Genomic DNA, 26,150 nt, shown 5'->3' with positions numbered 1-26,150 from the left:
TGACTACCAATAATTGCATTGTGAAGTCAAATATTGTTGAACAATACTTTAAATTTAAATACCTAATTTTCTTTTACCAAACCAAAATCCATTCCTTAGCACCCTATATTTCCTCTCTTATCATCCAAGAAACATTGGAAATTGAAAAATATCCCAATAATTTTAATTGAGAGGATGGTTAAAAACTTAGATAATATTGAAATCCCATCGTTTAGCACCTCAATCATTAGGGCTTTGATGCTTGAATTTTAAAGGTTTTTAATCAATTTCATTTGACCTTCATAGATTTCCTAATCCCTTTAGTTTAGTCTTCTCACTTGGCCCACTCATCCCTATTTTCACCATGCTTTCCCTTTACTTAATTTATTAGTATTTTATTAACAATTTATTTGTGTGTGTGTGTGCATGTCTGTGTCATCCCTATTCTCACCGTGATTTCCCTTTACTCAATTTATTAATATTTTATTAACAAATTAATTTGTGTATGTGTGTGTGTGTGTGTGTGAATTTGTTGTTTTGATTGACTATTTAGAAATTTACAAGTTTATACAAGATTTAGTTTCCTTTGGTCTACTGCTAGGGAAAGCAGACTAGAGACCATGTCCAAAAAGTGTAATCATTGTCCAAAACTTAACTATGAGTAGCTAGACTAGATAACTATATATGGATTTTGCATGCTTCCCCAATATAAGGGAAACCAACACCCATACCAAATCCAAAATGGAAAAGTTTTGAAATAGTGTTAAGAAACATTGGAGAATTCATAACAGGGAGCTTGTGTCTCTAATAAGTTTAGATGCAAAAGAAAATAAATAACTAGAGGAAGACCTTAGCAGAGAACCCGACAATCGAGAATATAGGGAGGTGTCCAAATTGATCATTTGTTGAACCTTCTTCTGTGTGGGGGTGTTGATTTCCTTGACAGTGAAGCCATTTCAACTCATGCTAAACAACCTCCCATGTCTAGCAACAATAGCTTCAATTCTTCCAGTCCGTTTAGGGGATTGTCATGAGCCTCTTTTCTTTCCACCAACGCTTTACCCAAGAGGAGTTTGGTGTGCCAATAAATATCTGTGGTGTGATAATGGTTTTGTCTCCCCATGGTGTTTCTAGTATTAGGAATCCATGGCACCACCTCCTCTAGGACTTATGAATCTAAAACATGTTAATGCTTCTAGCAAATTTCCTCATATATATCATGAATTTCTTCCTAGATGGTCACTAGAGTGTTCTCCTCGTAGTGGTGTGCTGGAGACTCTACTCAAAAGCGAGCTCAAGAGCCACCCACAAGCCACGACCACCTCCTCCATGTTTGCAATAAGCCCATTGTCTTATCATGACGACCATAAAGTGGGGAGCACCAAAGGACTAGAGAAAACATAGAGCTAAGGGGTTGAGAAAATAACAACTCCAAAGGATGAGGGAGGTCACCCACATAAGCCCATCCAAGCCATCCAAGCTAGTGAAGCTCCTGTCTACATTGGACATGACCAACACAACCCATAGAAAAGCTAGTAGCAGATTACCATCAAGCAAGGAGCTATATGAAGGCTAGTGATTGAATGCATTGCTTAGCGAGCAGGATTTTGGAGGAGGGAGGGGTTTGCAGAGAGGAGTTTTAGCTCCTTGAGCTTGAGGAAGGCTTGACTAACAACAAAGTTGCTAGCTCATGCCTAAATCCTACCAACTGCCAATGCCACCTTGGTGCTCATGCGAAGGAACTCACGTCAATGAAGAGAGAAAATGCATGAGCATTTGGTGGGTTATCAAGTGGGTGGCAAGTTTCACTAGGTGTCCTAACCCCCCGTTATCATTAATTCCATCACCTTGAGTTAACAGCCCTATCCAATTTTATTACATTATTATATTATTATTTGTATATTCTTTTTTATATTGAGAAATTTCTTTGTATTAATCCATTTTTTCTCATTGTAGATTCCTTTTAAACAATTGTTAACATTCCTTTTTCATCCATCAATATTAATTAAAACTTTATCTTTCTCACGACATCTCTTTAGCTAATTTCAAAATTTATTTTTGTTAATAATAATATTTATTTTAAAAATTTCTCACACTAACTTTCTAGAGTTCCTCTTAGTCATCTAATAACTTTTATCCTTTAAATATATGCATGCCCTTTTTTTTTATAATATTTTGTTTTATTTATTCTTACGTAGTTCTCACTCTAAATATTGGATTTATCAAAATCACTTGGATTTATCAAAATCACTTACATAATTTATTTCCAAAAATTTCTTTAAAAGTGAAAATCTTAAATCCAAAAAGACTCCATAAAACAAGTAAACTAGGACTTTAATTTTATCCACTAAAATTATTTTTACCTATTTCAAATTAAAAATACCAATTTCTCCTTATTATTTAAATACCAATTTCACATTTTATTTTATTATTTTAAGTAGTTGAATAAAACCCCGTTAATACCAATGAAGTCTACATTTTAAAAGTCCTTTAACAATACGTTGCTTTTTCTAACCGACTATTACTTATTTGCTCTCTATAGGATATTTGCTGTCTCTAGGATTGTGTCATGAGAGGCCCTTTCCTAGCTTCTAGGAGGCAATATAGTCAAAAATCAACGTAATCATTTGAATGGCATCGCCCAATTCAATAAATGCACATTCTTCTAGCGAGATCTGGTACAATGCAAGGACTTTTTATAAGATAAGATACCTTCCTTGGAGACTCTTCCACCTTAAGAAGTATCGTGGAAATTCAGTTTTAAGACACATGTATTTTATAGAGATGTTCTAAAGGTCACATGGTGGGCCATGCACAATCTTAATTAAATACGTGAATAGTAACTTTCCCTGCTTATGATGTAAAGTGAATTTTGTTGTTTTCCTAACTTGGCACTCACTCAACAACGATGTGCACATATATCTAAAAAAGAACATGAAAAGTCACTAAGTCTTCTCATCACTCAATTTATCATAACCACTAGGGGATGTGGTATAGTTTAATTTATAGTTGAAATAGCTTTTGTTTTTATATTTGAATTCGGCAATATAATTTTCAGTAAGATTGTGAGATTTTGTTGTTTAAAATGTATTTTTGAATTTATAAATAGATTCAACACCATTATAAAAAAAATAAAGCATTCAAAATCTACACGTTAAACAATTTAACCTCAAATTTTTAAAAATTTATATCAGATTTTGATGAAAATCAATAAGAAAAAATCCTCAAAAAATTCATTTTGTTTATAAGTTAGATTACATCATTTTATAATAAAGTGTATTGCAAATATTTTAGATATAATTTTTTATTAATTTTATTTAAAATTATTATAATTTATTAAAATTATAATAAATTTAAATTATTTCATTGTTATAATTTATATTTCTAAAATATTTTAAAAATATTTTAACTTTTTGAGGTTTTAGTGAGAGACAACAATTTTTTATTGGTTCTTTGTTTTTTATTAATGTATAAATAAATTTAACAACACTTACTATATTTAGAGTTTACTAATCAAATTTATAATTCTTAACAAATTATTATCATAATTTGAACAAATAGGTAAAAAATACACCTAAAAAATCTCAAAAATATAAAACTTTTTAAAATCCACCTTTTATAAATCATATTTCATTGAAGACATGTCAGGTTCAAACATTTCACAATCACCGCATATCTCTATTCACAACCACTTGCCAGAAGCGCAACACTTTGACCTCATGCCTCCATGGTAGCTGAAATGACACGTGGAGATACCTGCACCGTGTGGAACCTTGACCCCACACGATATTGAAGCTTCTCATGGAGAAAACCCTAAAAATTAGGGTAAAGTAATGTCCATGATGATGTTTCAGAGCGGCGTGCAGTCAAAGCCAAGGTACCATAGATAGCTAGTGAGGTGAGGCATGACGTATTACCCTGCAACATGGATCTGACACGTACCGTGAACGCCAATTCTGTCGTTAAAAAGTCCGATGGCAAGGCGGTCTGGGCATCATTTGAGCAATAGCAATAGCGATACCGTCTGCTACAGTCATATTCCTCCATTTCCGCATCTCTATCTTGCTGTTCCCTGCCTGCAGATCATGTCTTTCAAAAGCACCAACAATATCGTAAACGTTGGCATGGCCGTTCAGGCTGATTGGAACAACAGGCAGCCCAGCTCTTCTCTCGGCCTCAACGCCAGAAAAATGTTCGAATTCGTCTCCCAGTACGGTAAAGATCCACAATTTTGTCTTTCTATTCTGTTTCAGAATGAAATTTAAGAATATTTTCTCAGAGCTTTGGTATGTTCGGCCAGAAATTCAGTATTTTAGGGTTTCAGTCAGGTATCCGAATTCTGTAGACGAAATTGCTCGCGGCTTTATTATTATTATCATTTTATTAGGTGATTATTTATATTCATAAGTATTCAATTATTTAGCAATTATCATTATAATACTAAGTGTAGGTTTTAAAAAGTTTTTATTGATATATTTTTAAAGGAAGAGGTTTGGTTCCTACAAGTTTTATGGTCTAATTTCGAGCCAGATTTAAGAGATTTGGTTTCCACAAGTTTCATGGTCTAATTTCGAGCCAGACTATGTATGTATGTATCCCTGAGAGATGCTCAGTCACAACTTTTCAATTAAACAGACCAGGAATCCAAGATTTTTTTTTTAATAATTTTAAAGAAATTAGCTTTTCTCGTAATCAAAAGTTAAAGTAGGGTCAATAATCATTAATCATTACAGCAATTATCATTATAACACGGGTAGAGCAGGTAAAAAAGAGAGTAAATATTCATCAATCATTACAGCAATTGTCATTATGACACTCTAAAAAATTATAAGAAAAATAATAACCATTCCATCCCATCATCCAAAATAACCTCAATCATACAAAATAACCCCAAATAATTTATTTGCACCACAATGGAAGCTCTTTTAATTTTCGGTTCAATATGAATACATGATCTAGGTTTCGCTGTATTATTAATACATGATCTAGGTTTCAGAGAATCCATGAATGAATTTGAATTTGCCTGTGTAGAACCAGAAAATTCATTGACCAGGTAATGATTGAGAGCTCATGATGTTGTGATCTGCTGGCCTGCTTTTGCGGCTGTTACAGATGCTGCTGCGAGGACTAAGCTCGTCGCGCTGAACGAGAAGCTGAGTAATCTGGAGCGACAGATGGAGGTCCTGGAAGCCCATATGTCCACAGCCATGAATTCCTCTGATCAGTTTTAGCAGCGCTCGCGGTTAATATTTATTAGAACTGATCATATGGGGTTGGGTGCTTATCAGTAGTATGCAGCTGGCAGGCTGTAACCGATTCAATAGATGTATTTGAGAGGGGGACGTATTGACAGAGGAGTTAGGGGATATTTGTGTAAATCATTGGGGATGGGATTGACTTCAAGTTATTTGTGTACATGTTATATTCTATGTCAGATAATAACTAATTATTTTTCTAAGAGAGGCCATGGCTCCTGTCATATGAATGGAATTGTTTATTGGATTGCTTTCTTCTTTGTTTTTTAGATTGGCAAATCACTCATCATATCAAAATTAATTGACAACACTCATTTAATATAAATAACATTGTCATCCTATCAAAATTAATTGACAACATATATTAATTGACAACACTCATTTAATATAAATAACATTGTCATCCTATCAAAATTAATTGACAACATTCATTAAATATTAATAACATTCATTAGGACAGTGAAACAAACAGTTTATTGCATTGGTGTTTGTTAAATTTACCACCATTCAATTTATTATTTTATAAAATATAATTTATGGTAAAGAAAATGATAATTGCAGTGAGGAATTTTAAGAAAAAGGGATCGAGATATTTTATATTTTTTTTATTAATATAACAAATAGATGTATAATTTAAAGAAATTTGAATTAGCAAATTAGTCTACTTGATTTAAAATATTTTAATTTAAGAAAAATGGATCAGGAATGATTAATGCAATATCAAAATTTTTAATAAAACTTATTTTTTTTCCCGTAGAAAAAAGTCGTAATTTTATTCATATTGATAAAATTACATTTTGTAGATGCTTGAAGCATATGTAGATGGCTGTTCCTGTAATGACAGGCAGCAAACAGAAAGAAAAACACAAAATAGCAGATGGCTGTTCCTGTAATGACAGGAAAGCAACAGAAATAACAATATAGAAAAAAAATAAGTTCCAGCAAGCCTAAACTTTTCTGCCCTTCTTCTTCTCCACCAGTCGCCAGAGTGGGTGTAATAATAGCTCGCTGATTTTCCATTGGGATCAATGGAAGTTCTTTGTCGAATTCTGAGCCCTCTGATCCATGAGTTCATTTGATGCCACTTACTTCCATTTGTGGCGCTTGTTGGAGATTTGAAATGTGTGGCCCCAAGTGAGTAATTGAGGCGTTCTCTTTATGTTTGTATTTCTGTCTCATTTGAGTATCAGGTTCTGTTTGATTCTCTGTAGGATTCATGTTTATGTCTTCTTCTTCCAAAGGGTTTGTATACTGCCACCCTTTGGGCTTTTTTTTGTTGTTTCTTGGTTCTCCTGGGGTCCTTTCGAGTAAATGGGCAATCATATTGTAGGTGCCATGTTTGCATGCAGCCCTTGCACCGGAACGCTGTGTTCTCATAGTCGAGGGGTTGTATCCATTGAGAATTATTGAAGTTCATAGTGATATGATCAGGTAGCCCCTCACTCAGATCCACTTCTACACATATTCTGGCAAATGTAATATTACTCTTCCTATCGTTACAAAATAGGACTCCAACCAATGAGGTTAAAGATAAATAAATTAAATCATTGTTAAAAAACTAATAAATTTTGTTAAACAATAAAAAATTCCCAAAGTTTTTTGGTCAAACCCAAATTAATATGGGTTTAACCAAAAAAATCTAATGCTTGACAGGGATAATAAGTTTGTATTAATAATTCTTTCTTTTAAAAAATGTAATTAAAAAATGAAAACAAAATATTTAATAATGATTTTGAACAAAATTAAATTATTTTCAATTGGTGACATAATTTATAATTATATATGAAATTAAACGTTATTTATTTTATCTTTTCAAAATTTATTAAAAACATTTTTTGTTGTTGGTCAGGTTGTGTGAGTTCTCCAAAGATTATACCAGGGTTGATTTGTGGCTTGAGAAACCACGACCCAAGGGCATCTAAGTCGACATCTAAGCCCCCAAAATCACTTGGGAATCACAGTGGCTTGGGCCATAACAACTCTTAACTTGGCTCGATTTTTGCCCAGGGAGTTCGAACTAGTAACCTTCACATCGCGAAGTGACTTAATATTACACCCCATCACCTTCTATTCTATGTTAAGTGGGATATTAAAAACAAAATTAATCTTTTAAAGAATGTAAAAAAAAAAAAAAACTAGGATTTATGAGGCAGTTCAATTGGTCATCATCATGTTATGAAGTATTATGTAAACCATGAAATCAAGTGTGAAATCCCCCATGGGTCAAAACAACAAAAAGTAAAATAAAATAAGATGGGGTAGATTTTGGCTAATTTAGAGTTTACAAGTCTAGATGCTTATGATTTTCCATGTTTTGTAATCTCTTTAATCAGTCTAGTTTATTTTCTTGTTTGTCAACAAAAACGATAGGAATAACATAGGCAAGGCTGGTTATGTCAAAATTATCTTGCAATTTTGTATAAACTCCCATTACAATTTTAGATAATTCGGTTAGATGAAGTCTATTTTGAGGTGTAATTAGTGTGGTTTCCTTAGTGGCAGACTAGCTATCACAATATCATCTTGCAATTTTGCACAAACTCCTATTATAATTTTAATTTTAGATATTTCAGTTTGATGAAGTCTATTTTGAGGTGTGACTACTGTGGTTCCCTTAGTGGCAGACTAATCACACATAGACATCAATACATAATACCTATTTTGATATAATATAAAGTTCCACCTACCTATTTTACACTTAAAAAAAACTTTATTAAAAAAATCTATTATGATAATTCTCATTCCATCATCTAAATTTATACAACAATCACATTCTTCACATACCATTCTAAATACAATTTACACCCTTCAGCGTAAAATTAGATACACATAATTCTCACTAATTTCTCTATTTCACCATAAACATTCAATATATAATTCCAATAATTAAATAACAAAACCAAATGATTTAAATACAATATGTGAATAGAGAGCTAACTTATCTATATACTTATGTGTTTATACAAAATACTTATCTCTATAATGAGGTTCACATGGAATCAAGCTAACTTATCTATATACTTCTGTGTTTATACAAAATACTTATCTTTATAATGAGGTTCACATGGAATCATAACTGCATAGGAGTGATTCTCCACTCACTCATAAGTATCAATGATAGATACCAATCCCAAGCTAACAAGGGAATCTTCTACCTACATGAATTCTCTCTCAAACTCGAGCCTCTATATTGTTTTAGTCTTCATCTTAAATAAACACTCATTATGAATTTCTCAACATAGATTCCTCCATGTATTTCAATTATGAATTTCTCAACATAGATTCCTCCATGTATTTCAATTAACGCTCAATTAGCGTATTGGGCACCTTCTTAACTACTCCTAAACTCATGCTCCAGCATTACCCTTCTTTGCATGCACTTTCTTCAACAATCATTCATTTTTTAAGTTAATAATTATAGAATGAATGGTTTAGGGCAGTAAATTATTCATAGGGAACTTTGTATAATGGTACAACCAACATAATTTCATAGCTAAGATAATTACCAACAATTTTCCTCACATCTTGGTTCTTTTATGTTTATAACAAGCACAAATTAGCCCTTATTAGTCATTTTCCTAAGCTTAACCCTCTGTACATAAAAAACAATTTGTTCTTTCTTACAACAAAATAAGCATTTCCCATAAATTTCTTTAGACAACATTGATGAAGGTGACAAGAGAGAAAAACCAATTGAAGGAAAAGAAGAAGAAAAATCTAAAAAATCACTTTTAGATGAAAACTTCCATATATACCTAAGGTGTCCATTCATTTTTCAAGATAAGAACAAGTATTGTGGTTCAAGGAAACATATTCAAGATTCAAGGGAAAACTTCCTATGTTGTAGAAATTAATGTGTAGATTCAAAACTTCTCATGAAATTTACTAAATCACAAGACTTGAAGCTACTCTAATAATTTGTGAAAGTCAACTGACCATTTAGAACACAAATCATAGACATGCAAAAGGAAACATCACACACGCACTGAGATTTATCTAGGGGAAATCAATTGCTCAAAACCCCTTACTATCTATATTGCATTAATTAGAGAATAGAGATGAAATACATATGCTTGCTCAAGCTTGAGCACACCCTACAAGTGTCTATCCCTCTTCCTGACTAACTAACTCTGGCCAACACAGGACCAATTTTCAAGCACTCCAAGCTCTTATTTCCTTGCATTGTTCCCTTGGGAAATTTGCCCCTATTATTTAGGAATTTCCCACTATTGAATTGCACAATTCCCTTAGGTCCTTCCTTTGACTGCATGCACCACCTGTACACATTAGAATATGCTACAATTGATAGTACATTGCCTTGGAATCTCTATCTCAACTGGGTAACTCGAATAATTTGCATGAAAAAATTATTTTGGTTGATTGATTAGTTAAGTGGTTGATCACTAAGTGTGGTTAAAGTTCCACTTACACAACTTGACCTCCACTAGTTCTTTTGATAGTTAGAACTAGTTAAACTCACAATAACTCAAATTAAATGAAATATATTACTACAAATTAACAATCAAACATATTGAACTGAAATCAAGCTTCCCCAAATTGAATTAACTAAGTTAACTGAGTGACAAGTGCCATGTCACCTTATTTAACTACCTCCAAGATTTCTGCTAAAATAGAAATTTGAATTTTCTCTAGTTTTACCAAGGCAAAGTCAAACTGAGATTTTATTGTTGCATTTTCAACACCCCCTCTCAACAAGAAAGGGATTATCAACCACCCTTATCCTATGCCTGTGGAACTCGAAATTCCCTCTTGACAAGGCCTTTTTCAAAATATCGAAATTCTTTTCCTTTGTCGAAATGTACTGCAACAACATAATCTACCTCTACACGCAATCCCATAGATGGTGATACCAGATATCAATATTCTTGGATCGATCATGAAAAACAATATTTTAAGAGAGTTTGATGCAACTCTTATTATCACAATAAATCACAGTTGGGTCCATCATCTAACCAAACAAGCCAACAAGTATCTTTCTCATCCAAATCACCTCACATGTTTCTTGACTTGCAACCATGTATTCTGCTTCTGTCGAGCTAAGTGCCACAGATCTTTGCTTCCTCCTATACCAAGAAACCGTCGCAGACACAACACTGAATTCCATCTACTGTACTCTTTTGGTCTGATGGACTCTCCGCTCAATCTGCATCTATGAAGCCACACAGCTTCACTCCCTATGTCCATCTATACCAAATTCCAAACTGGGTAGTGCCTCTGAGGTACCATAGAACATGCTTAAGTGCCCTCCAAAACAGTTTGGTTGGCCTAACCATATCTTGGCTTAGTTGGTTGACATCAAAACACATATCTGGTCATGCTTTCACAAAATACATGAGTGAACCCACCAAATGCTAGTAAACAGTTGCATCCACTACCTCACCTGAAGTGGCATCCTCTTTCCTCCAGTTGGTCGCTAGAGGAGTCTCCATGGGTTTTCACTTGTCCATGCAAAACCTCTGAATTATCTCATTAGCATACTTTCGTTAAAAGTCAAACAATTCCCCATCACCTTGCCATACTTCCAATCCGAGGAAGTAGTGCATGAGACCCATGTCCTTCATCTCAAACTCTCTTACAAGGTCCTCCTTACAAGATCTGATCATTTGCACATCACCAATCAAAATCAAGTCATCAACATATAAAACAATAATCAACAATTAACCTTCTACCAAAATATGATAGAGGTTTGCATTCGCTTCAATTTTGGTGAAGCCCAACTTAGTGAGATGGCTATCGATCCTAGTGTACCAAGCATGAGGTGCTTTCTTGACACCATACAATGCTCGCTTGATTTTGCATACATGAGACTCTCAATCAAAAGTCTCGAAGCATTATGGTTGCTTGATATACACCTCCTCCTCAATAACTCCATTTAGGAATGTTGTTTTCACATCCATTTGGTGGATATTCTACCCCATCTATGCAACTACAGCAAAGATGGATTTGATGGATGAGTGCCTTGCTACAGGAGCAAAGGTATCCTCATATTCAACCCCCTCAACCTGAGATTACCCCTTGCCACAAATCTAGCCTTGTACTTTTTTATGATTTCGTTTGCTACATGCTTCACCTTGAAGATCCATCTCGAACCCACAACTGATTTGTCTATTGGTCTTGGGACAACTTCCCAAAAAATTTTGTTCACATTGGATATGTACTCCTCCATCATTGTTTCAACCCATACAAGTTTATCTACTACTTCCTCGAAAGAGGATGGCTTAGTCTCTATTAGCTTAGTCATTAGATCCATGTAGCCAATGTACCGATCCGGTCACCTTCTTTGCATGTGTTGATTTGAAGGAGCACCAAAATTCTCCCTCGCATCCGACACAAGTATCTCAGCTTCCCTGGTTCTCCTCCAGCCTTCTATGGATGGTTCTACTTGAGTGGTTGTCTCCACTCCTCCTCAACTTGTGGCTACTCCACATCATCTTGAGGCTCCTCCTTTGGAGCTTAAAATCCTCCTCTTGTGGGATCTAAAGCTCCATCTCAAGAGAGAAATGCATGGCTTTGTCTTCATCAAATTTTACATCCCTTCACACAATGGTCATTCTGAGGGATGGAAAATACACATGGTAGTTGTGGGGAGTTTCTGTGTAACCCAAAAATACCCCCAACTCTGTTGTTGGCTCTAGTTGCTTCCTTGATTATTTAGAGACATGGCAGTAGATAGAGGCTCCAAAAATCCCGAAGTGTGACACATCAAACTTCCTTCTCAAGAAATCCTCCTCTAGTGTAATCATGCCAAGAATCCGATTAGGACTCCTATTCTGCAAATAGACCATCATGTTGCATGCTTCAACCCATAATTGCAGCAATAGGCTTTGGTCATGCAACATCTCCCATGTTTCTCCCACAATGATATGATTCTTCCTCTCAGCCACCCATTCTGCTATGGGTTGTGGGGTGCTATCAAATTTCGTCGAATGCCTTCTTTTGCATAGAAATTTTTAAACTCATTCGACACATACTCACCTGCATTATCACTCCTACGAGCCTTCACCTTCTTTCATGTTTCTTTCTCCACCAGTGAATTGAACTCTAAGAACTTGGAGAAAGTATCATCCTTATTATGCATGAAGAAGATCCAACACTTCCATGAGAAGTCATCAATAAAGAAGACAAAATACTTGTGCTTGGAAGTGGAGGCTATTAAGAAAGGTCCACAAACATCATAGTGGATCCTTTCAAGGACTGCATGTACTCTGCTATCCTGATCATGGAAAGTGGCTTTTGTGTATTTCCCCAAGGTACACCCTTTGTATGTGTCTTGTTTCTCTAGTGCTCCTTTGGGGAGGCTTGTGGTAATTTGCTGCATGGTATTCAAATCGTCATGATGCAAATGGATAAGTCTTATATGCCAAAGTTCACCGACATCGCGAATCTTGTTATTTCGAAATTTGTACTTGATCACCAGCTTCCTATGGTCATTACTATTCTGGAACAAATATATCAAATCTTACCACATTATATACAGAGTCTATTTCCCATGGAGATTTAAGACAATATGGTCTCGTACTCCTTCTAATATGATTATCCTCACCTTGGCTACACACTTCTTCCATTCTGCTAGATCCTTATAATCAGATGTTGTTGGTTTCAGAATATCATTATCAATGAATTCCCTCAACCCATTATCTTCCAGTACTGCCTCCATCTAGTCCTTTCATGCAACAGAATTTGATCTTCCCTCAAGGTTAATTATGTAGCAACTGGTCCCATGTTTTCAGTTACCGATGTTAGTGAGACTCTCACTATTTGCTCATCTTCCTTTGATTTAGATCTGGTAATTGACATGGAAAACTCTATGGGATTACTTGAACGCGATGTTCTTATCCCTTTTGAGTCCCTTGACATGTGTTCCTTCCAGAGAACTATTCTTCCTTCTGATGAATACCTCTTGGAAGCCATGATCAAGGTGTGTCCATTGACATGTCTTTCTTCTAGTTGGAAGCCATAACCAAGGGTTTTGAGGAAAGTTCCTTTTACTGTGTCGACCTCATTAAAAAATGAATCAGTGAGTATGAGGACAGTTCTTTTCCTGTGTCAACCTCGTTAAAAAATGAATCAGTTGGTCAGAGGATAGTTCCTGTTACTGAGTCAACCTCGTTAAAAAATGAATCAGGTATGAGGATAGTTCTTTTCTTGTGTCAACCTCATTAAAAAAAAAATGAATCAAGGATTTTTAGAGCATAGTTCCTTGTCTTGTGTCAAGCTCGTTAAAAAATGAATCAAGGATTTTAGAGCATAGTTCCTTGTTAGGTAGATTGTAGAGAGTAGACTTGAGCATAGTTCCTTGTCCTATGTCAAGCTCATTAAAAAATGAATCAAGGATTTTATGAGCATAGTTCTTTGTCTTGTGTCAAGCTCGTTAAAAAATGAAACAAGGAGTCATGAGCATAGTTCCTTATCTTGTGTCAAGCTCGTTTAAAAAATGAAACAAGGGTTTTGAGGATACTTCTTTTCCTGTGTCAACCTCACTAAAAAATGAAACAACTCCCTCAAGTATTTCCAAGATCTTGAAAGTAAACCTTCATTTCATCCACCTGGTTGAATGCAATGAAGCTTGGGGGGCATGTACCTCATTTTGTGTCATTATGCTGGGGGCATGCGAACTTATAACAAGCATAGTTTTTCATTTCAAGCTTATTAAAACATGAAACCAAATCCAAGCAGAGTTCTCTATGGTTCAAGATTGTGTAAAAATGAACCCATACCCTGTTTACATCTCGTGATTGCCGTTTTTATCTGCTAAATTCTGTTAGATGAGCCTTGGTTGTTTTCACTCCATCGTCATCATCTCTTTGGTTGATCATATGCTTTCACTTGGTTGTTAACCCTTCCTAAGGGACCGCATCTATGAGTGGTTTTATTAGTCAACCTCTTAACCATTACATGTTTTGAGCAGTTCCTCCATTTCCGGAACCAGTTGCTACCCTTTATACCACTTGTTCCTCTAGGACGAGTCCTCTTTAAGCTCTTTTCTGACTCGTAAAATATGAAAATATCACAGAGTTTTTTCTTTTTAAACTCGTTAAAACGGAATTAGAAGGATGATCCACTTATAGCTCTTTTCTGACCGCATAAACATGAAAAGATTACCAGACTGTTGTCGTTTCAAGTTCGATATTGGTTATAAAACGATGTGTCTTTGATCGCTTTTTTATTTTTTCGGATCAAGGACACTAATTATGAAAAGTACTCCTTGATCTTAATGGTCAAGCGGTTCTCTCAAGTATTATTTTATACTTTTTTCGGGCTTGGGAGACACAAATTTACGAAAAAGGACATCCATGGAGTTTTCTTAAGTTTTTCTTCTGACTCCCTAAAATTGAAAAACACCGAGTTTCTCCTATACTGGACTCGTTAAAATTTAACAATAAAGGACTTGTTCAATTACAACCAAGAATGAACCACTCCTTCTTAGGGTTCGAATTTTAAACTAATTTGGACTCATTCGAAGGATGAGCTTATAACCAAGAAAATGTTATCCTCCTCAAGCTTGTCAAAAATAAAGAGGTACTTGCCAGAAATGGTGGGGGAAAAGAGGGAAAAATGAATCTGTTTGTTATACTTTGTGTCTCAGAAAAGCATTCAACCACCCTTGAACACGGCACTTTTTGTTCACCTGGGTTTGGAAATCCTTTGCCTAACAGTTAATCAAACCATATTGAAAGTCTTCAGTCGATTTCTGGGTATTAGCTTTGGGTCAATTGTCACCAAACCATCTGCAGTGTTGTTATGTATTCAAGAGGTCAGTGCAAATAAACCATTCATCTGCAAAATATCTGTCATCCATCTTGACCATCCCTGAGTCAGTCCTTGCAAACATATTTCTTCAAACTTGATCTATGATTTCGTGTTGTGGGCTTGCCTACGATGGATTGATTTCTATCGCCTTTAGCTCATTATCTAGAAATCATTAGTACCTTGGAATCTGCATGCCTCAATGGCAGGTTTCTCGCCTTCGACGACAGGTTGCATCATTGACCTTCGATCAAAGGATTCCGTGACATGTTCGACATCAATTCATCTATTCACATTTCATGGATTGTACTGAGTACTTTGAGAGCCATTGACATTACTGGTGGTTTCTCTCACACTTGTTAACTGTTTACATCATTGACTGGTAATCAAGTGGTTTCTACCATGTTCGACTTCGACACATTCATTCACATGGATATAATCATACTATTTCGAGAAGTGGAAATCAAGACCCTGGATCTAGTTTCCACCATCCAGGCTGCGAGGAATTTTGTTATTCATTATACAGTGGACTATTCATAAACAGATGCCTGCGCCCATACCGTGTTTACATATGTCTATACTTGTGATGTATTACAAGATCATTCCTATATCAGAGCAGTTTAGTTAGTTTTCTAGTCAGTTTTAATCTGAGTATGGGAATGCCTACCTCAGTGATGATATGATCACATATATATATTTTGTATTGAATGTTTTTACAGGTTCCAACCAGGCTCTCCACAAGATGATCCTCGAAATGATAAAGTACTTCGCTCTTCTTAGATGACAAATACTATCTATTACACACTTCGCACTTTAGGGGGTAATCTATTGCACAAAATATTGTCACCATGACATTTTGTAGTCAGTGTGAGTCTATCACCACTCATACTTTCCTCCTATGCAAGTCTTAAACCTCATCTCTTCATGTCAAGCCTTGAAAAATGAGAGAAAGTCCTTAAAAATCTCTAAAATTTTGGTTCCGCACTTTCTCTTAGCATTACCTGCAGTCCCGCACCCCCTGGTCATGTCCCCTGCGGACCTGCCCGCTCTATTTCTGTGTAATGGGTGCGGACCCCTGTAAAAGTCAAAAAGGCGCAAGTACATTCTTAAAAACTCACTTTGGGTTATTTCTGGAAGCTTCTAGAGGGAATCTTGAGGTGGCAAGTTCGCTCCTTGGTGGTTCATGCATCCCATAACTAAAGGAGTTAACCCCTTGATGTGAGGAGCTTATCCCTTTGAAGGAGGACTTTATCCCTTCATGGGTGGACCTGGTAACTTCCTTCCTCTGCACTATAAAATGAGGCATTGGGCTGGTTACTAAGGAGGTTGAAAGTTGAATATTTTTTAGGGTAAATGCTGTTGGAATTTAGACTTCCTAATTGAGCTTGAGAGGAGAGATTACATACCTTTTGATCTCATTAGGAAGAGTGTGAAGCTTGTCAAAGTAGAGGAGGTTCTTGCTTGGACCTTGGGAGGAGCTTGTACAACATCAAGGCACCAAGGTTGTAAAGTTCTTCTTTGTTTAAAGTTAATACAATCAAGTTTATTTTTCTCAATAAGCTGTCTTCTATGGTTTATTTCATGGATTCCTTGATCACCATGATGAATAAGATTTATTATATTGGTTATGCAGGTGTTATTTGATGTGTGCTTGTTTATGTTTGCAGGTTCTTAAAAGGAAACTCATTTGGACAATCGAAGCGTGGCTGCGACAAACTAGCATTGGACTTAAGGTAGGGTCTAAAACACCTCTTGGTTTTTATTTATAAATCGCAATATTTAGATAAAGGTAGATTTGCTTGTTCTGCTTGTTGCTAGATATTAGTTGATACTAGGGAGAACGGTCTTGTCCACAAGAACGATTTCCCTAGTATCAACAGATATCTAGTGACAAGCACAACAAGAAAATCTATCTTTCTCTAAATATATTGCTATTTATAAATAAAAACCAAGAGGTGTTTTAGACCCTACCTTAAGTCCAACGCTAGTTTGTGGCAGCCATGCTTCGACCGTCTGAACAAGTTTCCTTTTGAGAACCTGCAATCACAAACAAGCACACATCAAATAACACCTGCATACGTAATATAATAAATCATATTCATCATGGTGATCAAGGAATCCATGAAATAAACCTTTAAACACAACTTATTGAGAAAAATAAACTTGACTGTATTAACTTTGAAATTAAGAGGAACTTTACATTATTTAGTGCCTTGATGTTGTACAAGCTCCTCCCAGGGTCCAGACAAGAATCTCCTATACTTTGACAAGCCTCACACTCTTCCCAATGAGATCAAAAAAGGTATGTAATCTCTCCTCTCAAGCTCAATTAGGAAGACTAAATTCCAACAACATTTACCCTCAAAAATATTCAGCTTTCAACCTCCCTAGTAACCAGCCCAATGCCTCATTTTATAGTGCAAAGGAAGGAAGTTACAGGTCCACCTGTGAAGGGATAGAGTCCTCCTTCAAAGGGATAAGCTCCTCACATCAAGGGGTTAGCTCCTTTAGTTATGGGATGCATGAACCTCAAAGGAGCGAACTTGCCACCTCAAGATTCCCTCTAGAAGCTTCCAGAAATAACCCAAAGTGAGTTTTTAAGAATGTACTTGCACCTTTTTGACTTTTACAGGGGTCCGCACCCATTACTCAGAAACAGAGCAGGCAGGTCCGCAGGGGACGTGACCAATAGGTGCGGAACCGTAGGTAATGCTAAGAGAAAGTGTGGAACCAGAGTTTTAGAGATTTTTAAAGGCTTTCTCTGATTTTTCAAGGCTTGACATGAAGAGCTGAGGTTTAAGACTTGCATAGGATGGAAGTATGAGTGGTGATAGACTCACACTGACTGCAAAATGTCATGGTGACAATATTTTGTGTAACACGAGAATTAGTCTATCCAAAGCCATCTTCTTAGTCTTGAAGAAAACATGCAACACAAATATTCAAATTCGAATATCCTGCAATGACACACAGGGGCTTCACTTAATGAACCTCTAACATATCACGTTTGATTGTAGCATACAAAACAATACCCTTAATTTAACTACATATTGGAAAATACCTATAAAAATCACATTATTTAACCCCCTACCAATACGAACCTAGTACACCTTCCTAATTTAAAAACCCCTACTTTCATTAGATATTGTAGGTATCCATTTTTGATACCCCTTTATACTTTTTCATTAACTTTGAGCTCCATTTTTTATATCTACCAATATAAAAAACCTTTACCCCATATTATATGCTCAATATATTGTGTCATTTTTTCCTCAATATATATCCCCCAATATGAACCCATGTGGTATGGCACTCCCCCAATGAAGCCCCCTTACAATGACAAATTTGAAATCTCCAACTCTGATACCATGTATAAATTAATGTGTAGATTCAAAGTTGCTCATAAAAATTACTAAATCACAAGAATTGAAGCTACTTTACTAATTTGCGAAAGTCAACTCACCATCTAGAACACAAATCATAGACATGAAAAAGGAAACATCACACATGCACAAATATTTATCTAGGGGAAAACAACTGCTCCAAACCCCTTACTATCTATATTGCATTAATTAGAGAATATAGATGAAATACATATACTTACTCAAGCTTGAGCATACCCTACGAGTGTATAGTCTATCCCTCTGCCTGACTGATTGACTCTGGCCAACACTTAGCCAATTTTCAAGCCCTTCAACTCCCATTTCCTTGTGTTGTTCCCTTGGGAAATTGGCCCCTACTATTTAGGAATTTCCCACTATTTAGTTGCACAATTCCCTTAGGTCCTTCCTCTAATTGCATGCACCACATGTACACATTGGAATATGCTACAAATGATAGTACACTGCCTTTGAATCTCCAGCTCAATTGGGTAACTCGAATTCTCTGTATGCAACAATTATTTTGGGTTGATTGATCAGTTAACTAGTTGATCATTGAGTGTGGTTGAAGTTCGACTTCCACAACTTGACCTCCACTATTTCTTTTGACAGTTAGAAATAGTTAACCGTCAATAACTCAAATTAACTCAAACAAATTTCTACAAATTAGAAATCAAACATACTGAACTAAGCTCAAGCTTCCCCAACTCAAATTAACTGAGTTAACTGAGTGAAAAGTGCCATGTCACCTTAGTTAACTACCTCCAATCTGCTGAAATAGAAATTCAAATTTTCTCTAGTTTGACCAAGGCAAAGTCAAATTGAGATTTTCTTGCTGCATTTTCAACATATGTTTCCTAATATACCCCTATATTGAGCCACTATATTGTTTTAGGCTTCATCTTGAATAAACACACATTATGAATTTAACAACATAGATTCCTCCATGTATTTCAATCAACACTCAATTAGCCTATTAGACACTTTCTTAACTACTCGTCAACTCATTGCATGCACTTTCTTCAACAATCATTCATTTTCTAAGTTAATAAGTATAAAATGAAGGGTTTATGACACTAAATTATTCATAGGACACTTAGAATAGTGGTACAACCAATATAATTTCATAACTAAGATAATTACCAACAATTTTCCTCAATTCTTGGTTCTTTCATAGTTTATAACCAACATAAATTAACCCCCATTAGTCATTTTCCTAAGTTTAACCCTTTGCACATAAAAAAACAAATTGTTCATTATTACAACAACATAAGAATTTTCCATAAATTTCTCTAGAAACATAGATGAAGGTGAAAAGAGAGAAAAACCAATTGAAGGAAAAGAATAAGAAAAATCTAAAAGATAGCTTTTATATAGAAACTTGCATCTATACTTGAGGTGTCCATTAGATAAGAACAAGTATTGTGGTGCAAGGAGAAGTATTTAAGATTTAAGGGAATACTTCCTATGTTTCCCCACCTACCTCTCCCCCCCCCTCCCTCTTCTCCTCCACCCATAATGTACACCTCCCCCTCTAGACCACCCTCTAGATGCACTTTTTATGTATATTACAATTTTTTATCTAAGTACAAGTAGTGATATTAAAAAAATTTCCTTGAAACAAATCTCCCCACCCTCCAGCGCATGGAGAAGGGTAAGATATTATTTAAGGCTCAAGTTCATTCAACAACAAGGCTCAATTCCATTACAACAATATGCTCAATATAAGCTCATCATGTCACTTGTGGGGATTGAAATTGGGTGGGGAGAATAACAATCAATCCTCCCAACCACTTGAGATGAACCCAATCAACTATGACATAACTTAATATGTTAATTTTGGAAAGCAATTTTAAAAATTTAGTAAGTGAGACTATATATCATTCCCCAGATGGGGTGTTTGAAGAAAGACACCTAGGGGCTACGATACCAACATCCCACCAATTATAACTGAAGGGAGACGAGGCATCACCAACCCACCATGAAATTTAACATGCCCATCCAATCAACCTTGGGCTTCATGGATATTAACTCTACCTTCATGTCGATGATCCTATCCTTCCAGTTTGATTTATTAATGTATGTCTCTCGACACAAAAAGTTTTTCATTAGTTAAGTTATACCATCCTTGGTCGTCGAATGCCACAGTTGGTTCAAGTCTTACAATGTATATTGGCCATGATTGGAGGTGGGAAATAGTCATTGCACTTAGTGCCAACACCCTGCACACGAGGATGATACATTATGGCTTGCACGTGAAGTCACATTATATATTATTCTTTATCATGACAGTGATTTTCTTTCCTCTATCGACTTGGCTTTAGGTATTTCTATGGGTTGATTCTTAACATTTTGTTCTTTCTTTCTTTTTGCTTACTTCCAACTTTCCCTCTCTTGTAAGGTAATTTTCTTCCTTCACTGGTTTTTTGGGAATATCCAAGTTTCCTCGAAGAAGATGTGATTCTCCCATTCCCTTATCTCTTTCTCCTTCTAAACTTTGTTTGGTTCCTTTCCTTGTGCTCCCCCCTCTTCATGTCATAATTTCTACTCTCATGCTTCAACTCTCCCTTTGTTCCTGATTTCCTACCCTCTCTCTCTAGCAACTCTCTCCCTAATACCATTTTCTTTTTTATCATCCACTTAGTGTTGCCCTCTTTACATGTAAAATTAAAGCCTCTCAAGCTGGTACCCACCATGCCTCATTAGCATGCCTGAGTGCATCGAAGAGAAACTTTCTATTGCGATTAGTGAAGCTCTCACACCTAGCGATAAGTAAAGAAATCCACCACTCGATTTAGGAACTCACTCTGTCATGGATCAAAGAGGATATTACTCAAGTAGAATGAGAAATCGTGGAAAAATTGCTACCTAATAGACTCTAAGATGCTCACAAAAGTGGCGAATTGGGTTCCACACATGAGACATTCTAGGGGTTGTTACAATCACTACATGCACATAGTAGATATATGTTTCCATTTAATGTTGTTCCTAGATCAAGTGTTGGTTGATGGAGACACAACCATAGAGGAGATCTCCTTCCATTGGACGAATTGCATGTACTTGTGGGTTCAATGAACAACAAACTTGGGAGAATTGAAGCCCACCTCAACTTACTGCTTGATCCAAGTTGTTCTCTAAGAGGTAATGAGGAGTTCATCCCTATTGAAGCCTCAGAATCCGACAAATCTTAATGATTTTTATACTATCTACTTTTTTACTTCTCAATATTAAACCTTTTATTTTCCAACTCAAGAATAGCCCTAGAAGCCTTGTATTTCAAGCAAACTTTCTAAAATTTTTACTTAAACTTAGTCAACTTTTTATCTAAGTACTATTGGAATTGAAATTTTATGTATGGTCAACTCTCCTTAATGACAAAGCAAGACAAGTTTCAAGGTATTTTGATATAAAATTGTGATCTTTATAAATAGAAATTTGTACTTTAAAAAAAGTAAAACTATATCATGCTTTAATTAAATCTTAACCTTTAACTTTACACTAAAATTTAAAAAAAATGGATATAATAAATATGTTGCAAACGCAATTTACATTATTCAACATTTGAAAAAACAATTCCTTTATCACATTATTTAAATAATGTAATTATATTCTTAAAATTAAAATATTATAAAATTTTAAATAACTCATCAATCATGAATTATTTATTTTACATTAAAATAGATAATAATCTTAACAACTATAATATGCAACATTGTTGCTGCAAAAATTAATTGATAGCTAAATTAAAGTAAAAATAATAAAGAACTAAAATTGCATATAGAAAAATGCTTTCAACAATAAAAAAATATAAATATTAAAAATAGAATTGCTTCTTATGCAAAAATTATTTGATAGCTAAATTAAAGTAAAAATAATAAAGAACTAAAGTGGCATTAGACAAATGCTTTCAACAAAAAAAATTATCAATATTAAAAATGGAATTGCTTTATTTATGTAGTTATTTGTTGTTTGAATTGATAAACACTTCATTTTTTACTGATTTCTTATTGATATTAAGTAACATTATATAATTAAAACATATACATTTTTACTACTACTTATTAAAGTGTTGAAAAAAAACATCTTAGTAAGTATACTTATTTAAATTTCATATTATTTGTATATAAATGTAATTGATATATTGCTTAAATTTATTTTTTATTTTTATATAAATGTTGTAAAAAATTATTTATGATATTATAAATGTTGTAAAAAATTATTCACGATATTATAAATGTTGTAAAAATAATATATTATAATTATTGTGAGTGTGTTTATTTTTATAAAGTATATTTTGAAAGTAAATTGATATCAAAATATTGTTTCTATATAGTTGATGAAATCTATATAATTTGTGGTTAGAAATTATTTTAAATTAAAAATAATAATAATAAAAGAAAAAAAGTAATGACATAAAAATACTCGAATAAACTTTAATAATGATTGTTATTGCAGTCTTTGCACACCAAAATGTCATGTGGATAGCTATAATGATTGTTATTGCAATATTTGCAAAAAAAAATGTTATGCGGATAGCTTCCTACCATTTTTATGTAAATACTAGCTTAAATTATGGTGGACAACTATCTACATGATATTTTGTCGTGCAACCACTGCAATAACAATTATTATTATGACACTTGGTGAATATATATATATATATATATATATATATATATATATATATATTTATATATTTTCTATTTTTAAATATAATTTTTATATCTTATAATTCAATTTAAAACCACATAAAAACAATCATCAACCAATTCAAAATGATAATTAACATTTAAAAAAATAAACATAAAAAATTTAATTTTGAAAATATTCAATTTAATATTTATTTTCTTCAAAACTTTAAAAAACTTCATAAACTTTGTTTAAGAATTTCATAACTAATTGAACATCAATTTTTATTTTTTTTCGAAAAACAATATAATAATATCTATAATAAATTTTGAAAAATCATTTTACATCATCTTCTATTTCATTTCTTTCTAGCAAAAATTGACAATTTTTTTGGTTAGATCTTAGATTTTTGTGATCCATATTGATAGTGAAATTATCTTTCTAATTAACCATATTATTGAAATTTGGTTAATTATTGAAATTTGATTCGGGTTTCAAACCAACTAATATAATTCATCCTTATAACAAAAATCAATAATATAATATGTCTTAAAAATTAATCACATCAATTATTCACAAAGTTAACCAAATTTCAATAATATAATTTATTTATTTTTTTCTCATATTACTAACAATTAAACATCTTTGCTTCTTTCAACCATGTGTTATGGTTGGGAAAGGAAGAAAAAATTACGAATTACGAAATAAAAGAATTATCCGAGTGTTTCAGTATTGTTTGTGGGTTTTTACATGAACAATACATTTGGAAAAGTAAATGCTTCAAAATCATGTATGAGATTTATATGCATTTCAACAACCCGGTTCCCTTTTATTTTTATTTTTTTAATATCAATGCGATATATTATTTTGGTTTACTTACTTAAGATACATATTAATATAAGTTAATATAAATATGATCCTGATTCTAATCCAATATAAAATTAGATTATAATAAAATAGACTCCTTAACATTGAAAAGATTAAATTGGTCTATTTTAATGTTTTAATATTAATTTTCAAATATATTAAACTTATGTACATTTCATAAATTTTTATTTATTCTCCTCATGTATAATAATTTTAATAATAAATTATTAATCTTATCTTGTTAGATCGCATTATTAGTTATTTGCTATTAGATAATATTATTAGCTATTTGGGTTAAATTCTTTCTTTATTTTTAATTATATTAAATATTATAATTATATATATATATATATATGTTTTTTCTCCAAAATTAATTTTGGTTTTTCATTTCCTAGTTATAGTCCGAAGAAGAAAAAGAAAAAAGAAAAAAAAAATTACTCTATATATTTTAACAATTTCTATCTTCTTTTTTTGCTTTCTCAAAATAAATATATGACTTGAAATGCTCATAATATGGTTTATCATAACTTAAGGTGGATTCCACTTCCCTTATTCATTTTTTTGAGTTTCTCCACTCACCATCATCACATAAAGGAAATGTGTTTGCAAGGACCCACTCCTTTAATCATTATTTGCTTTAGTTTATAGGTGTTTGATTTGCTAAGTTGAGACATTAAATGTTGTTTTTGGGGGTAAAACTTTTTTGCATAAGTGTAGTACCTCATAGTGTTATTATACACTAAAAACCATTTCCAACGATGCAAGAATCGTGTCAACAAGAGTTTGGGTGCAAAAGTTATGTATCTTAGAAGTTAACCTATCGTCTCTCACCACCATAATTCAAGAGGATGTTAGCTCAACCCCTATTAATCATGGAAAAGGGCTAGCCACATGAGCCCTATGAGGAATAATCCTAAAGGGTCAAGTGCAACTCATATTGAGGTTTGAATGGGTCAAATCTAACCACTAGTTGGCTATTGGGTTGTGCTACAACTAGGTAACTAGGAAGAAAAGGGGTTTGCTTCTATTTTAGTGTATTTTTATTCCATAGTAGAAAAAAGTAGACGAGTGTAGATAGAGAGAGGGAAGAAAAGAGAGGGTTTGTAGTGTATAGCATATTGTGGGCCATAAGTCTCACTTCTTTCTATTTGCACCATTTACATTCAGAGAAAGAGAGAGCATAGCTACCTCACCTTCCAGCTAGGTTTTATTTCCAAAGGGTTTCCCAAAATCATATCCTAGTGTTATTATGGTTTGTAAGTGATTCTTTTATATACTCTCTATTTTATGAATTTTATAGATTTCATGCATAAGAAAAAAATAATTTAATAAATCCATTGAGTCTAAGGAAAATTAACCCTCATAGTAAAGGGTTCGGATTTCAATATATTTTTATCAGGTCTATCATGAAGAACTATCCATGGCAATTTATGGATCATATGAAGTGTAATACACCTATAATTTGGGATAACCCAGTTGGTAGGGCCATTATAAGACTAGAATTCTCTAAGGGAAATGGAAGATCAAGTGGTGAAAATCAAACAAAGCTTAAAGACTACTCAAGAAAGGTATTGATGGGCCCCATCAATAGGTATATTATAAGGCCCATTTTGTTATCCTCTAGCCTATAATTTCTTCTCTTCTCACATTAATTAACATATTTTTGGCTATAAAGTGATTAATAGGAAGACTAAAGGATGTTTGTCATACTTTGTGGCCTAATGTGGTTAATGTGCAAGAAAAATAATATTTTCGAGTGCATTCACTATGCAGAGGCACGTTGGAGGAAACTAGAGAAGATCTATGAGGCTTATCCACTACATTTACTCTCCTTCAACTTTACTTAATCCCTAAAATCACTCATCTATAACTCGAAGTCTACTAGCATCCAATTCACTAAAGTAATTGTGAGGATATAAAGGAGCTAGATCCACATTTTTTCGAGATTTTGGAGGGAAGCAGTCCTTTTTCCAAGGAGGTTACCCTTCAATCATCATTGTCTAAATAAACAAGCCTAAGGGTTCAATAGGATTTAAATTTTTGAGTAAGGGAAGAGCTAATAAGAGCTAAGAGCTTGAGACTGTCACTTTCATTTTCCTTTGCATGATGTACTTGAAATTTATTTTATGTCAATGAAAGGTTTATTGTTGTCTCACATCTGAGTTTGTTTTAGAGGGTTGATTCCCCTTAGGTTGGTGCCCAACCCAGAGGCTCCAGCCTCTCTTTGTGTATATTATCTATCCATTAATTTTAGTAGCAACATCTCTTTATC

General features: G+C 33.9%; 1 protein-coding gene across 1 annotated transcript; it reads left to right on the top strand.

Moving 5' to 3' along the window:
* The first annotated feature begins 3,953 nt into the window (after nucleotides 1-3,953).
* LOC149158264 (protein BRICK 1-like) lies at nucleotides 3,954-5,439 on the top strand. The gene is made up of 2 exons (XM_089437730.1): nucleotides 3,954-4,194; nucleotides 5,092-5,439. Exons 1-2 carry the CDS (start codon nucleotides 3,954-3,956, stop codon nucleotides 5,208-5,210), a joined length of 360 nt encoding a protein of 119 aa, XP_089293856.1. The 3' UTR covers nucleotides 5,211-5,439.
* The last annotated feature ends 20,711 nt before the right edge of the window (nucleotides 5,440-26,150 follow it).

The sequence above is a fragment of the Pinus tabuliformis genome, chromosome 5_2, assembly GCF_031772625.1.
Source record: "Pinus tabuliformis cultivar Carrire ecotype Pingquan chromosome 5_2, CPIR1, whole genome shotgun sequence".
Taxonomy (NCBI): Eukaryota; Viridiplantae; Streptophyta; class Pinopsida; order Pinales; family Pinaceae; genus Pinus; species Pinus tabuliformis.
The sequence above is the reverse complement of the archived record's forward strand: the minus strand, read 5'-3'. Positions and strand labels throughout refer to the sequence as shown.

What these genes read in the sequence shown, in the direction of transcription:
- LOC149158264 (XM_089437730.1), top strand. Translation starts at nt 3,954, where the DNA reads ATGGCAAGGCGGTCTGGGCATCATTTGAGCAATAGCAATAGCGATACC. An exon ending in CGAATTCGTCTCCCAGTACG is followed by an intron (nt 4,195 to 5,091) that starts GTAAAGATCCAC and finishes CGGCTGTTACAG; the next exon opens with ATGCTGCTGCGAGGACTAAG.